This window comes from Pelophylax lessonae (assembly GCF_965119305.1).
Source record: "Pelophylax lessonae genome assembly, chromosome: 7".
Taxonomy (NCBI): Eukaryota; Metazoa; Chordata; class Amphibia; order Anura; family Ranidae; genus Pelophylax; species Pelophylax lessonae.
The window spans coordinates 223,651,199-223,666,038 of NC_138774.1; the positions used below are offsets into that span (position 1 = coordinate 223,651,199).

General features: G+C 45.6%; 1 protein-coding gene across 1 annotated transcript in view; it reads right to left on the reverse strand.

Moving 5' to 3' along the window:
- The window catches only part of PRRT1B (proline rich transmembrane protein 1B), a 72,179-nt gene that overhangs the window by 25,758 nt on the left and 31,581 nt on the right, over positions 1 to 14,840 (reverse strand). Inside the window, exon 2 of the mRNA XM_082264566.1 lies at positions 6,695 to 7,023. Within this exon, the coding sequence (XP_082120692.1) occupies positions 6,695 to 7,023 (329 nt within the window). The remainder of the gene's footprint in view (positions 1 to 6,694; positions 7,024 to 14,840) is intronic.

Sequence of the window (14,840 nt, forward strand, 5' to 3'; positions counted from 1 at the left end):
TTGTATCAAAACTGAGTACATATAGCAGAGAAAGGGAGTATACCCGCAGGGACTGCCCATGGCCGTAGCCAGACTTTTTTTCTCCCTAGTGTCCTACTCCTGTAGGGGGCAGTATAACCCAATGGTTAAGAAGATCAGGAGCCGTGTCCGTCAAAGAACAAAAGAGAAATTTAATTTTTTACATTTTTAGATTGGGTACGTTTTATAGCAGAAAGTAAATACTATTGTTTTTTTTTTTTTTCCAAAATTGTCGGTCTTTCTCTGTTTATAGCGCAAAAAAACAAACAAACCATGCACAGGTGATCAAATACCACTAAAAGAAAGCTCTATTTGTGGGAAAAAAAGGACACCAATTTTATTTGGTTACAGTGTCGCACGACTGCATAATTGTCAGTTAAAATAACGCATAGTGCCGTATCGCAGAAAATGGCCTGGTCATGAAGGGAGGTAAACCTTTCGGGGCTTAAGATAAGTTTATTGATAAGAAATTGCAAGCTTGCTTCAACCCCCCTCACGATCCTAATTCAGCATTTCCACAATTCATGTAACAAGTGCAGAGCCGTTCCCTGCTCACAGCTGTCAAAAAAGAAAGCAGCCAGGAGAGTTTATCAGCAACATGCCATGAAAGAGAGATAAAAAGAAACATTGTATCTTCTGTTCTTTTAGAGATCAGTTTAACCACTTAAAGCGGAACTTCCACTTTAAATACTGCTGACCCCCTGACATGCCACATATAGCATGTCATTTTTTTTTGGGGGGGGGGGGGGGGGTGCGGGTACCTAGATTTGACAGGTAACCTCTCCCAATTCTTCTCTGGCCGCCTAGGTGGCTCGAGTGGAAGTTCTCCTCTCCCTCTTCCCTCCCTGCAATCTTCTGGGACACGTCACAGGTCCCAGAAGATTGCCCGGCCATTCACAACGCGCAGTGCGACTCGCACCCAGCTGTGAAGCCGCAAGCTGTCACAGCCGGGTGCCCACACTAGAAATGCCGGCCCTGCTGAGAGGAGTGAGAGGTCGCTGCTTGTGCAGTGCAGATTCTCCTGGTGGCTGCGGTGCCTGGTTCCTGAGTGGTGGTGAGTCTGGTGGGGTCCTCTCCCTCTCTGCTGAGGTTCGATTGGTGCTCTGTGACTGGCACAGCTGCCAGAGCGAAGGGGCTAGTTCCTTTAGCAGTGTTTTACACTTTTTTGTGGGGTCCCCCTGGTGACTCATGGAGTCTCCCCACCTGATCCCCTCTCTGGGGCTGCGGGCCCTCCGGGTCCCATCCATCCATGCATGGGTGGAGTTGGCTTTTGGGCAACGGGCTGGCATAAAGCGCCCCCCACCTTCCCCTGACTCATCTGTCTCCTCAGATCCTGAACCTGATTCGGCCGCCGCTGACGCGGGTCACCCTGCTGGTAGGGATGCACCAATCTGACTTTTTTGGACCCGATACCAATACCGATATCTGGCGTTGTGAAATCACCGATACCGGAACCGATCCGGAGCTACACACAAAGCAAGCGGCTGCAGTACAGAGCAAAGCCGCTGCTTCATGTGTACGGCTCCTCCATTCACAGGCGGAGTGCATCTGATATCACTCCGCCTGTGAGCCGAACCTATACAGGAAGTAGCGGCTCCCATCCCATACTACTACTGAACCTAGCCGTTACCAAGCAAAAACCGGATCGGCCAATGGATCGGTCAATGTTACAGATCCCCCGATCCATCTAAAATGGCCATATCGGCACCGATATCCGATCCGAATATCGGATCGGTGCATCCCTACCTGCTGCATCTGCGACCATGCCCCCTGAATCTTCAGATAGTGAGGATCATTCCTCTGCTTCTGCAACCGCGCACGCAAAGGCGCTGGTGGATGCACTGAATGTATCTGTGCTTGAGACTAAGTTGGAGGTTGCAGCTGTGACGAAGGAACAGGTTCCTTTTGGCACTCACAAGCCATCCAGAGTGGCAAAGATTTTCCCTTTCCCCTCCTATTTTGACAGAATTGTCACTAAGAGTGGGGACGACCAAAGCGTCCTCTTGGGGGTCCCTAAGAGAGTTCCTAGGCTATACCCCTATGAGGAGTCCCTTCTTAAGAAGTGGACTGTTCCACCGGCGGTAGACCCTCCGGTTTCCAGATTAAATAAGGAAGCCATGATTCCGGTTGAAGAGTCCCTGGCCTTTAACGACCCAGTTGGCAGGAAGGCAGAGGCTGTGACCTGCAATATGTACACCTTTGCTGGTTCGGCACTGAGGCCGATATTCACCATTGCCCTGGTGTCGCAGACTCTGACCGAATGGGCTAAGCTTTTGCGCCGTGACCTGGAGAGGAAAGTAGCTCCCCCCTGCCTTTGCTGAGCTGGCAGACCAGCTGGTCCAGGGGCTGCAGTTTATCTGTGATGCCTCTTTGGAAGCGGCTCGGCTCTCTGTATCAGCAGTGGTCCTTCAGCGTGTCTTATGACTCAAATGCTGATCTGCTGACCAGATTTCTAAAGAGGTCTGACTGATCTTCCCTTTCAAGGAGATTGCCTGTTTAGTGGTACCCTGGATGACATCATTAAGGGTCTCACAGGGAGGAAGAGTACCTTTCTTCCACAGGCTACTAAGGGCAACAACCCTCGTTGTAGACCTGGGCCCTCCGCCTCGGCTCATAAAAAGTTTTTTTATCCCTCAGGGTCGACTGACAAGGGCTCGAAGCCCTTTGGGGCCTCCTTTGGAGGATCCAAGCGAACTTGGTCTGGCAAGTCAAGAGCGGGCTTCTATAGACCTGCGGACAAGGCCCCTTCAGCATGAAGGTGCGCCCTCAACCGTATCTGGGGTGGGGACCTCCCTGGTATAAGACAAGTGGGTTCACGAGGTCATGTGGTCCAACTACAAGATCGGGTTTCATTCTTATCCTTCTGTTAGGTTCTTCCTTCCAACTGTCCCGGTCCAATTACAGGCTCTTTTTGGGGCAGTGCAAGACCTTTTACTTCAATGGTGATTGTCCCGGTTCCCACATCGGAACGTTTTCAGGGGTTTTTACTCAAACCTTTTTACAGTCCCCAGGAAGGAAGGCAAGGTGCGTACAATTCTGGACCTCAAGGCACTGAACGGCTTTGTGCAGGTGCAGAAGTTCAGAATGGAGTCCATTTGCATGGTGGTGTCTTCCCTGCATCAGGGGGATTTTCTCGCCTCCATCGACATCGAGGACGCTTACCCTCACATTCCATTATGTGTCGGTCACCAGCGCTTCCTCCTCTTTGCCATGGGAGAGGAGCATGATCATTTGTGGCGTTACCCTTTGGTCTCACCTCTGCTCCTTGGATCTTCACGAAAGTGTTGGCCCTGGTGCTAGCATTATGCCAATGGGGGATCGCGGTCCTAGGATACTTGGATGACCTCCTTTTGCGAGCGGAGTCTCTACGACCTTTGAGGGAGTTTGGCTGGATTCTGAATCGTCAGAAGTCTGCTCTCGGTCCGTCCACAAAGCTGGAATATCTGTGTCTGACTCTAGACTCAGGCTTAGCAAGAGTGTTCCTTCTTCTGGACAAATTCCTGAAACTGCAGGCTGCAATTTATCTTCTGCTGTCCAGCAGATGGTCATCACTCCAGACTTGCATGCGGGTGCTGGGCGTGACGGTGTCCACCTTCGAGGCGGTGCCATTTGCACAGTTCCATACGAGGTTCCTGCAAGGGAGATTCAGGCTAAATGCCGACAAATATCCGCAGTCTCTGGACAATTAGATCCGGCTAAACCGGGGAACGACAGAGTCCCTGATATGGTGGCTTCATTCTCTGGTGCTTCGGCTGGGCAAAATCTTTCCTCCTCTTGTATTGGACAGTGGTCACCACTGATGCCAGCCTGTCTGGCTGGGGAGGCGTCTTCGGCAAGAATTCTGCTTGGGATCTGGACAGTGGAAGAGTCCAGACTACCAATCAATGTCCTGGAAGTCCGAGCGATCAGACTGTGCATGGAACATTGGACAGATCATCTTTAAGGATGTCCTGTGCGCATTCAATCAGACAATGCCATGGCTTATGTCAATCACCAGGGGGGCACAAGAAGTTTCTTGGCGGCTCTGGAGGTAGCCGGCATTCTAAGGTGGGCAGAACAGTTCTTTCCAGACCTCTCCGCCGTACACATTCCCGGGGTGAAAAACTGAGGTAATCTGCCTGCCAGTCGGCATGCGTTGGACCAAGGGGAGTGGTCCCTTCATCCAGAGGTGTTTCATCAGTTGTGTCTCTGGTGGGGCATCCCCGAGGTGGATCTGTTGGCGTCACAGCTCAACAGAAAGGTGCAGAGGTTTGTAGCCCGGTCACGGATCCTCTGGCGGATGCCACAGATGGGCTGGTGGCCCCGTGGGGTCAGTATCGTCTGATTTACACCTTCCCTCCTCTCAAGCTTCTGCCAAGGCTTCTACGCAGGATCAAGGCAGAAGGGATTCTTGTCATCGTAGTGTCCCTGTACTGGCCTCGCCGGGCTTGGTACGCCAATCTGGTGCGGCTGGTCGCCGATGTTCCTTAGAAGCTTCCTCTCAGGGAGGATCTGCTGTCCCAAGGGCCAATCTTCCATCCTGCTTTACAGTCTCTGGCTTTGACGGCTTGGCTGTTGAATGCCAGGTGCTGATGGATAGAGGGTTTGTCGGAGTCAGTGATTCCAGCCCTGTTGAAAACTAGGAAATCTACTTCTAGGGAGAGCTACCATCGTACGTGGAAGACGTACATTGCATGGTGTGAGTCTCTTGGGGTTCATCCTCGCTCTTGTTCGGTGGCTTGGATCTTGGCCTTACTTGTTTAACCCTGCTTTGGGACATCCCAATGGTTAAGAAGCTGTGTCCGTCAATGAACAAAAGAGAAAATGGAATTTTTGATTTAATGTAAAATCCATTTCTCTGATGTTCATTGATTGACACTGCACCGACCCCTCTGTGGAGTTGTAATTCTTCTGGCACTGCTTGTAAGAAAACTGAGTGACTATAGAAGAGAGAGGGAGTACACCCCTTGGAACTGCCCATAGGCGTAGCCAGACTTTTTTTCTGCCTAGTGTCCTACTCATGTAGGGGGCGGTATAACCCAATGATTAAGAAGATCAGAAGCTGTGTCCGTCAATAAACATCAGAGAAATGGATTTTACAGTAAGTCAAAAATCCCATTGTGTTCATCAATCTTGGCCAATATGTGTTCTGCTACATGTTGTTGGTAAAAATAAAAGCGTACATTGATTGGTTTGCGAAAAATATAGATCGTCTACAAACTATGCAATATTTTTATTTATTTATTTATGTATTACTAGTAATGGCGGTGATCAGTGATTTTTATCGGGACTGTGACATTGCAGCACACAAATTGGACACTAACTGACACTTTTTGAGGACAAGTGACACTAAACTAATACAGTGATCAGTGATAAAAAAAATGCACTGTCACTTTACTAATGACACTGGTGGGGAAGGGGTTAACATACGTGGCAATCAAAGATTAAATGTGCTCCTAGGGAGTGCTTTCTAACTGTGGGGGAAGGCAGAGATCCATGTTCCTGTTTAGCAGAAACAAAAGATCTCCATCTTCCCCTCTCACAGAACAGCGGTCTGCCTTGTTTACATAGGCAGACCGCGGTTCTACCTCTCCTGAGAATAATCGCAGGCTGCCTACGAACATCGGGTCCACTGGACCCGCTTAGTCCAATCACAGCAGAAGTGGGTCGACGGCAGCACGTGTGCGCCCCAAAGTACACAAAATCACGTACAGGAGGGCCACCCTGCTGCAGTATTTGTGCGTGGGGCGCACATTATCATCGAGAGTGAAAGAAAATCCCAAATTTTGTGTTGCCACCAAAACAGAAATAGAGGGGAAATCTAAGTGACACTAGTTCTGATGAAGCTGGTGACAACCAGGGATTTGCTTAAAGCGGAGTTCCGCCCCCTATGAAAAAATTTAACAGTCAGCAGCTACAAATACTGAAGCTTCTGACTTTTTTTTTTTTTTGCTTCTGACTTTTAAATATTAGAGCTTACCTGTCCAGGGAGCCCGCAATGTCAGCACACGAAGCCGATTTTCCTATCGGCTCTCGTCTTGCTGACGCTGCCATCTAGGGTAAGGGAACCCGGCAATGAAGCCTTTTCGGCTTCACTGCTGGTTCCCTACTGAGTATGCACAAAGCGCGCTGCGCTTTGTAATTGGCCTGGCAGCGGAGGAAAAAGGAGGGGGCCGAACTTCCGAGAGACAGCGCCTGCCGTGCTGTCTCCTGAAAGTCCCCCCCCCCCCCTGAAAGGTGCCAAATGTGGGGGGGGGGGAGGGAGCATATAAGCGAAGTTCCACTTTTGAGATTTACTATCACTTCCTATTGTGGCTATGGGACAGGAAGTGAGGGGAAATCCCTCTAATAACACCCAGATGGCAAATTAAAAGCCTATTAGTGGGTTATAACCCTCCCTTACTTTATCCAAAATGAAAGGAAAGAGTAATTGCACTAAACTGCATGTGACCATTTGCATTAGTCTGCAGGTTCTGTGAAGCAAAATGAACATGTTTCGTGAAACTTAGAGGACTATATATAATGCGCTGAATTATTGTGTTATATAATTCTATTATGCTAAGTTCATACAGATATATACAGTGCTTGTGATATCTGCTCAGGAATAGTGTTAATGTGATGCTATTGGTATTTAACAGGTCCACTTTAAACACAGCTTTATCATCAAGTAGTTTGGCATGTAGAGAGCTTTTCTTACTATGATATAGGGATATGATCCTGGCGGTAGGTTCTGATGTGTGTAGACATTCTGCAACGTCGGGCCAGACTGGTACATGACAGCCATCGAGCCAGAGAAGTTATTTTGATAATTGGGGTACAACAGATGTGCAATCTTAGGGTCCGGGGGAGAATATGGCGGGGGGTCCCCAACAAATGCAGTGTTCTCTATGCCTTTAGGCTCCTCTGAGGTAGGTTTGGGCTGCTGTGGTGGTTGGACGAGGTCTGTACTTGGAGTGTTAGCTCTTTGACCCATTTCCACAGCTGCATCGTTCCTTTCTTCTTCTTGCTGGATCCCAACTTCCATTTCTGTCAAAAGAACATAAAATGTGTTAGCCTAATGTGTACACCACTCCCTGATTTATCGAAGCATAAGCTCTGATGTATGTGTGTGGCAACCAGATTTAATTCATTCTCCAGCTGTCCTTTTTCAGTTCAGGTTTGAATCCTGCTTGCTCTGAGACAGACAGTTATTATTCCCAAAAACTTGATGAGTGACACCTACAGGCTTATTTTTTAGAAAATGGAAAGGTCACACTGATATGCAAGTGTAAAAATACAACCAACGGCATTTCAGGTTTTCTATTAGTTTTCTATGCCTTGCTGCACATCCTGCTAGCAGGCCTTCTCAGGTACCCCTAATTGCCCCAAATCCATCCAAGAGTTTAAATAGAATCCCAGGGTCTTGGAGTCCAGGACATGTTCTGCAAAAGTGTCAAGCCAGTCAAGCTGTTTGTGTGCGGGGAATGTTGTCTTGCAGTTTCCCTACTTGTAGTCCCACAGACCACTAATGGTTGGGTTTCCTCCTCCCACTCACCACCAACATTGGTGCAAATTTTTCTCTCATCAATAGGGGCATTCTTTCCCCCGATGACCACTGTCGATGGATCATTCTTGGCCCCAGTTTAAAGTAGCTACATATCTTCTCTCTGTTTAAGTGACTCTATTTCTAGACTATGCAAAATAGGGTATTTATGTATTCTGAACAAGCAGTAAAAGTACTTTAAAACAAGCCTCAATTCACCTCTGTAGCTTTAAGCATTGTGAACAAATTCATCTTTAAACCCACCACAGAGGTACAGTTTTTTTTCCTTACCTGCTGTGAAAGCAGAATATTGCCAGTCTAGCAGTCTTCTAATAAAAAGAAACCACAGCCTGTGCTGTAGGCTGCCAAAAAAACCTACAAAAATCTGACTTTAAAGTAACTTTTTTTTAAACCTTTGGGAATGAATTACTTTACAGTACACCCAGCTTGAAAAGGTAATATAGGCTTGATTTAAATCACTTTTACTGCTTGTTATGAATATGGTAAAATTGAAAAGTTTCTGGTCTGGGCACAGGTGTACTTTTAAAAGTCCTCTTTCTAAAGTGAGGGGAATGTTATACTGCACGTGTCCAACACAAGGCCCGCCAGCTCATTTCATGTGGTCCTTACACCTCTCCTGCAGATGTGGCACCCCCCTCATCTCTGCCCCCTCTTGTCTCAGCAGGTAGCAGCAGAGAGAATGACAGAATTCCTCCACCAGATCCTTTGCTTCCCCATACAGCCATGGAGAGGCTTGTCTTTGCTTCCCACCTCTTCCTTTCTCAGCAGTAGCAGCAAGGGGGACAGAACTCCTCCTATAGGTCCTGCACCTCTCTGTGCAGCCACAGCACCCTCTTGTCTCCACCTCCCCTGGTCTCAACATTCAGCAGACTCTGGCACCTGACTCCAGTCCTCCTCCAGACCTTGCACTTTCTCTTTCCAAGCTCTGGGGTGGGGGTGCACTGTGATGTAAAGGAGGGTCGGGGACTTCCGACACATGATGTAAGAGGGGGTGGGGTGCTCTGGACATCCAGTCTTACAGATACAACCGTCCCTTTGAGGGCAACCGTTTATTGGCATTCTTTTCCTCACGCTTACAGTGAAAGGGACATCTACACTAATCAGGGCACTAATTATCAGTGTTCTTGTTATCAATGCAGTCCCAACAGTGCCCACCAGTGCTCATCAGTAGCAAAAAAACAATTCTGTGAAAGCACAGAAAGAAAAGAAGGCTATAATATTGGCAACAAAAGTGGCAGATAGATATAATATATAAAAATTGTCTTTAATGTTGCAAAAATTCATAGTGAATTACGTACAAGTATCAAATAAATGCATCAAAGATGAATGGCGATCCTTGCACCTTGCATTTATGTGAGTTTGGATTACAGTACAGTAATCCCCCGCTACATCGCGGTTCAGTTTTTGCGGTCCCGGTAATTCGCGTTTTTTTTTGTAATGTTATTTTACTATATAAATCATTAAAAATGAAAGATTTTTGTGTTTTTTATAGCTCTTGCTCTGTCTCTTAGTATCTTTTATGTGTTTAAATGAGTTTCTATTGTTTTAAAAGTGTGTTTAAAGACCTTAAAATGCTTCTACACGTACAGTGACAGTAAAAATAGGGTTTTTCTATTTCGCGGAATTTCACTTTTCGCGGCTGGGTCCGGAATGTAACCCCCGCAATGGAGGGGGGTTTACTGTACTCTATTTGGGTTTATCTTTGATGCATTTATTTGATACTTGTATGTAATTCACTATGAATTTTTGCAACATTAAAGACAGTATTTATCTATTATACCTATCTGCCACTTTTTTGCCAACATTACTGCCTTCTTTTTTTTCCGTGCTTTCACAGAATACATTTTTGCTACATGTACCTCAGTTGACAGAAACCACACTGGTGGAGGCAGGATTAGGAATATTGAAAATATTTTGCCTTATTCACGTTTATTAGACTTCAGTGCTGCCAATCAGTGCCTCCTCATCAGTGTCACCTACCAGTGCTGCTTATCAGTGCCCCTCAGTGCAGCCTTATCAGTGCCCAAAGTGCCCAGTAGGCAAGTGGTTAAGTTGGATCAGAATTTGGCTGGTTCAGCAGGGACCAACTGAATTTGAATCTATGTATAGGCAGGCTGGTTGTACAGAAGTCGACCTACCGGATTATTCCCGATAGATCAATGCCGCCAGCACTGATCAATGTATTCTGATGGTGGCGAAGTCTCTCTGGGGTCAGAATACATAAACTCAAAGAGAATGTATCCCCCTCATCTGCATCAAGTGTGTGGATGGAGGAAGTGGGTCCGTTTTTTTTTTTTTGTTTTTTTTCAACCCACTGGTTGCCTTAGGGTTTTATGATGTTTTGTAGTGCCACACTGTTGTGTTTTACTTTATAAGATCTCTGGTATCAGGATATCCTGTTGGCTGCTTTTACTTTGGGACCCAAGCACAGGTTGTTCTTAGATTTAGAGTTTCATATAGACAGACATTTTTCTGGATGCTGGAAGTGGAGTTCATGTTGAATTCTAGAGCTGGTGTAAGTACTTTGATACACAACAGACACAATCCCCAGAGGGTTCAGTGATTTGTGATTGCAATGCGCAGTCAGCACTGCAGGAAGTGAAAACAACCACACAGCACACGGGCGGGCGCCTTTCTGAGCTGAAGTGCGCTGCTTTGAGAAATGTGCAGTCATTGGATGATGTATAATCTATAGCATTCTTTTTCAGCCAGGGTGCCTTGGCAAAATGCCTAAAAATTCCCCGAAAATAGTATAAAAGCCAGGGGTTGAGGAAGCCTGCCATTTAGTTACAAAAAGCCACATGCTTTTATTGGGTACCATTACAACCTTCTAGTTGCCACAGTCCTAACTACCAATGATGTCATTGGTTGATAAGGAGGATGTCGAGCACCTGCACAGCATCCTTGTGCCCTCCTCTGACCCTCTCCATCAGCACTGAGGTCACATTAGCTGAGTGGTGGTGAGAAACATTAGAATACTAGTCAGCACCAGTGTGCAAAGGTTTGTTTGCTTTGGAAGAATTAATCCCCTCTAATATTGGGTGTCCTACGTTGCGTTATATAAAACTATTCATTTTTACATTTTAGAATGAGGTGCCTCGAGAATTTTAAAGGTTGTCACAACTGAAAAAAAGTTTAGGAAACTCTGACCTATAGATTTAGGCTGTACCATCTTCAGCCAGTTCCTGGGGAACCAAACTAAATTTACCCAGTGGGGGGCCCTGTTGGACACATCCCACCTCAACCGCAGGGTGGATTTGATTTAAATCACTATAAAAAAGGCTTAATTTAAATCAACTCAATATAAATCATAATTTTTAAAGAGCAACCGTCATCTTTGTCCCGCAGTGGCTCCTCCTCTGACCTGCTGTTGACTTACCGACAGTCCCATTCACTTTATTGGGACAGCTGGTGATGCGGCAGTGACAAAACAAGGTTAGGGACTTGGCGGGAGCAGGTAAGTGGATGCCCGCTAACAGGATCTGCGCATGATGAATCTGAAATGACAGGTGCTCTTTAAATGTAAGGACTCATTCTTGCTGGTAGTTAGTGTGAAATTGTGTGAATGCACCAATGCACTGCATGTTATCTCAGCTTGCATTCACTGAATGAGTTTACCAAAAATGTAAATGTTGCAGAATATATATATATATATGCTATATAACTAAGCTCCATTTCCTGCTGAATAAATGAAATTATTCATGAATCTTAAATAGAAAACTATCTTTAGATAGATTTTTACACCAAACGCATTTTATTAAACTGAATTTGATAAAAATAAAAAAAAAATCAGATTTTAAATTAAAAATAAAATCATTGATTTTGCAGGTGACTGAAATATCGAAGAAGAGGGCAGGAAAATTGTCGGCTGAAAATCAGCTGCATCCAATCAGAGGTAGGCACTGTTCAGGTAACTTTAACACGATACGTGCTATATAGTGTTGATGGAGGAATCTGTTAGTTTGGATGGAGGAATCTATTGGTGTATGGTCAGCTTTAGGCTGAGCTGGACAATGTTTTATGTGAGAATCACTGAATAGGGATGAGGTGTATTGGGATCCCTGTCTGAACTCACCTGAGCGATCCCGCCAGGTTGCTGTTGCTGTACTGGGCCAGTCGTAAGTGGCTGAGGCATTTATTGCCTGCAGCTGCACGTATGCAAGGGTGAGGAATGCCTCAGTCATTTATGGTTTGTCCAAGTACAGCAACAGCTTCTTCACTTCGATGGGTTTGGACTAAGATCTGAACACACCTGAACTCACCCCTATTACTGAACATGCACCATAAAAGTTAGTATAAACATGCTAGAAAAGTATTCATTAATTGGGTGGGAAAACCAGATTCACTCTCTGTAATATGTGCCGATGACGGAAAGCACATGGTTAATCACATGGTTTTTTTTTAATGTTAGTGTCATTCAGTAACTCCAGCACATCCTATCATACCACTAAAGGAACAATAGCTGTACTATTAATGCTTAGTGAATTAGTAGACTGTAAAAAAATTAGAAAGATCCGAGAGGTGGGATACTTCCCCTGGCACCCCCCCCCCCCCCATCCCTTGTATGCCAGCAGATTTTAAATAGACTTTCTCACAAAAGGGGGCATTTTGACCACCACTGTGAGGACATTCTTCCCACTGGCCATCCACCAATTACCTGGTTTTAGCAGAGGTTCTCCTAGACCTGAACATTATTTGAAGGGTTCCTCTAGAGATGAAAGTTTAAGATTGGCTGGTCTAGATACAGAACATGACGAACACCCCTTCAATTTATTAATGTAAAAGGAAGTAGAAAAGAAATTGCACTTTGCAATTTAGCCAGGAGGGGACAATGTTACGTACATGATGGATGTGTCCCTAAGACACAGAGGCAATGGGTTAGAGCAGTGGTCCTCAACTCCGGTCCTCAGGGCCCACTAACAGGCCAGATTTTAAGTATTAACTTGGGGAGATGCAGACTAGAGTACTGCAATCACTGAGCAGCAAATTCTATCACCTGGGATGTATTTCAGTTATCTTGCAAACCTGGCCTGTTAGTGGGCCCTGAGGACCAGGGTTGAGGACCACTGGGTTAGAGTATACTTCCTAACACATACATTTTCCAATTGTAAATTATGCAAGTATCCAGTTGAGGCTTTGTAATTCAGGTCACGTGCCATAAAATGGTGAATTTAATTGGCTTAATTTTTAATGCCACCACTATTGCTCACTCTTGGAGGTCCCCTTTGTTGAATTTCAATCAAGTTAAAGGATAAGTTTACTTTTGGAATATGTTACATGTTCCGCCTGTATTTAGGCTTAAACAGGTAACATGTTCCAGCTCCTACCTCCTCTCTGACAGCTGGCGGGGGTTCTTCTTCTTCCCGCACCTGCTGTCAGGATCTGAAAACAGCATGGCCGTGCGGGGCTCCGCCCACACAGGCGTGTTAGCTTGTAGTTCTCAATGAACTGCGAGGGCACTGGAGAGCGCTCTTAAAGTCCATTGATTCCTCCTGCCATTCAGTAACTGTCTGCCCGTATCGGTGGTACAGACAGACAGTGTACTGAGAGTCTGCAGGATCCAGACATTGCACCTGTGATCTGCTGGGGTGCAATGCCTTACAGGCTGCAGAGTAGAAAAAAAAAATAATAAATGCACATTTTTTACTTGCAAAAGATGTGCATTTATTTATTTTTATCAAAGGTAAGCTTATCCTTTGACTTCCAATATCTTGACTTGACCATTGAGAGGCTGCTTAGTTTACATTTATTAATATATACATTTTGGTTCTAATATTTGGGCCATCAATTTCTCTGGTTGTATCTTTCAAGGCATGGCCCTTGACTGTAAATAGAATCTCCCGCACCTAGGTAAACAAACACCAAGGCCCCTTTCACAGTTGTGCGACTTGTCCTGCGACTTGGGACTGCAAAGTTGCATGACAAGATGTACCCCATTAATTTCCAATGAGTACCATTTATATCTGTGCAACTTCTAAGTAGTCCCTGCACTACTTTGGTCCGACTTTGATGCGACTTGAGGTCCATAGACTTCAAGATTACAGATGCACAAGTGGCTGACTTTCAGGTCGTACAAGTGTGAAAGGGGCCTAAAAGTAATAATAATGTGTGCAGCTACTGCTGTCGGTTAATCAATAATACATTTCAGGCAGCACTTGCTATAACATGTAATCCAATAATAATTATATCCAAAATTGGTATATGACATACTGTGAATGCCACTGATGTGATTTGTGACAGACAATGGTACAATTGTAAACATAATTGACATATAAAAATTAAAGTGACATAGTGCAAAGAAATGCAAAAAACTGTGTTCTACTTTGTACGTGTAAGATGTGCACGGTTAAATTTCCTATTTTGTATTGTAAACGTCAATAAAAAAAATACATTGAACAAAAAATTGCCTTGCTTAAGGCTCTTTTCACAGTTGTGCGACCTAAAAGTCGCACGATTTTTACTGGACTTGAAGCAATGTCTATGTCTATGGACCTCAAAACGCATCAAAGTCAGACCAGAGAAGTGCAGGGACTTCTTTGACTTGCAACTTGAAGTTACACAGATATGAACGGTACTACCTTTATATACTCGAGTATAAGCTGACCCGAATATAAGCCGAGGCCCCTAATTTTACCACAAAAAAGTGGGAAAACGTATTGACTGGAGTATAAGCCTAGGGTGGGAAATGCAGCAGCTACCGGACCCAACTGGGCCACCACGAGACACAAAACAGGGGTTGCGGGCATGGTACAGGAGATGGTTCAGGCATGGTACAGGAGATGGCACAGGTCATGGTACAGGCATGGCACAGGTGATGGTACAGGCATGGCACAGGTGATGGTACAGGCATGGCACAGGTGATGGTACAGGCATGGCACAGGTCATGGTACAGGCATGGCACAGGTCATGGTACAGGAGATGGTACAGGCATGGCCCAGGTGATGGTATAGGCATGGCACAGGTCATGGTACAGGCATACACAGGTCATGGTACAGAAGATGGTACAGGCATGGTACAGGAGATGGTACAGGCATGGTACAGGAGATGCCTGCAGCACTGCATGAGGAAATGCAGGGGCTGCGGAGGAGATTCACTTACCTGTCAGGGAGGCGCCTTCGATTTAAAAATCGCGCTTCTAACCTCAGATTGTTCAATTAAGCTTTGGCAATAAAACCTGGAAGCTAATTGGTTTCTATGCAGAATTGTGACTAATTTTACACACTCTAGCTGTAGTAAAAAAAACCCTAACTGACATTTTTGGCAAGCTCCGTTTTGCTCAGCGGGGGATCGGTCCACAAAA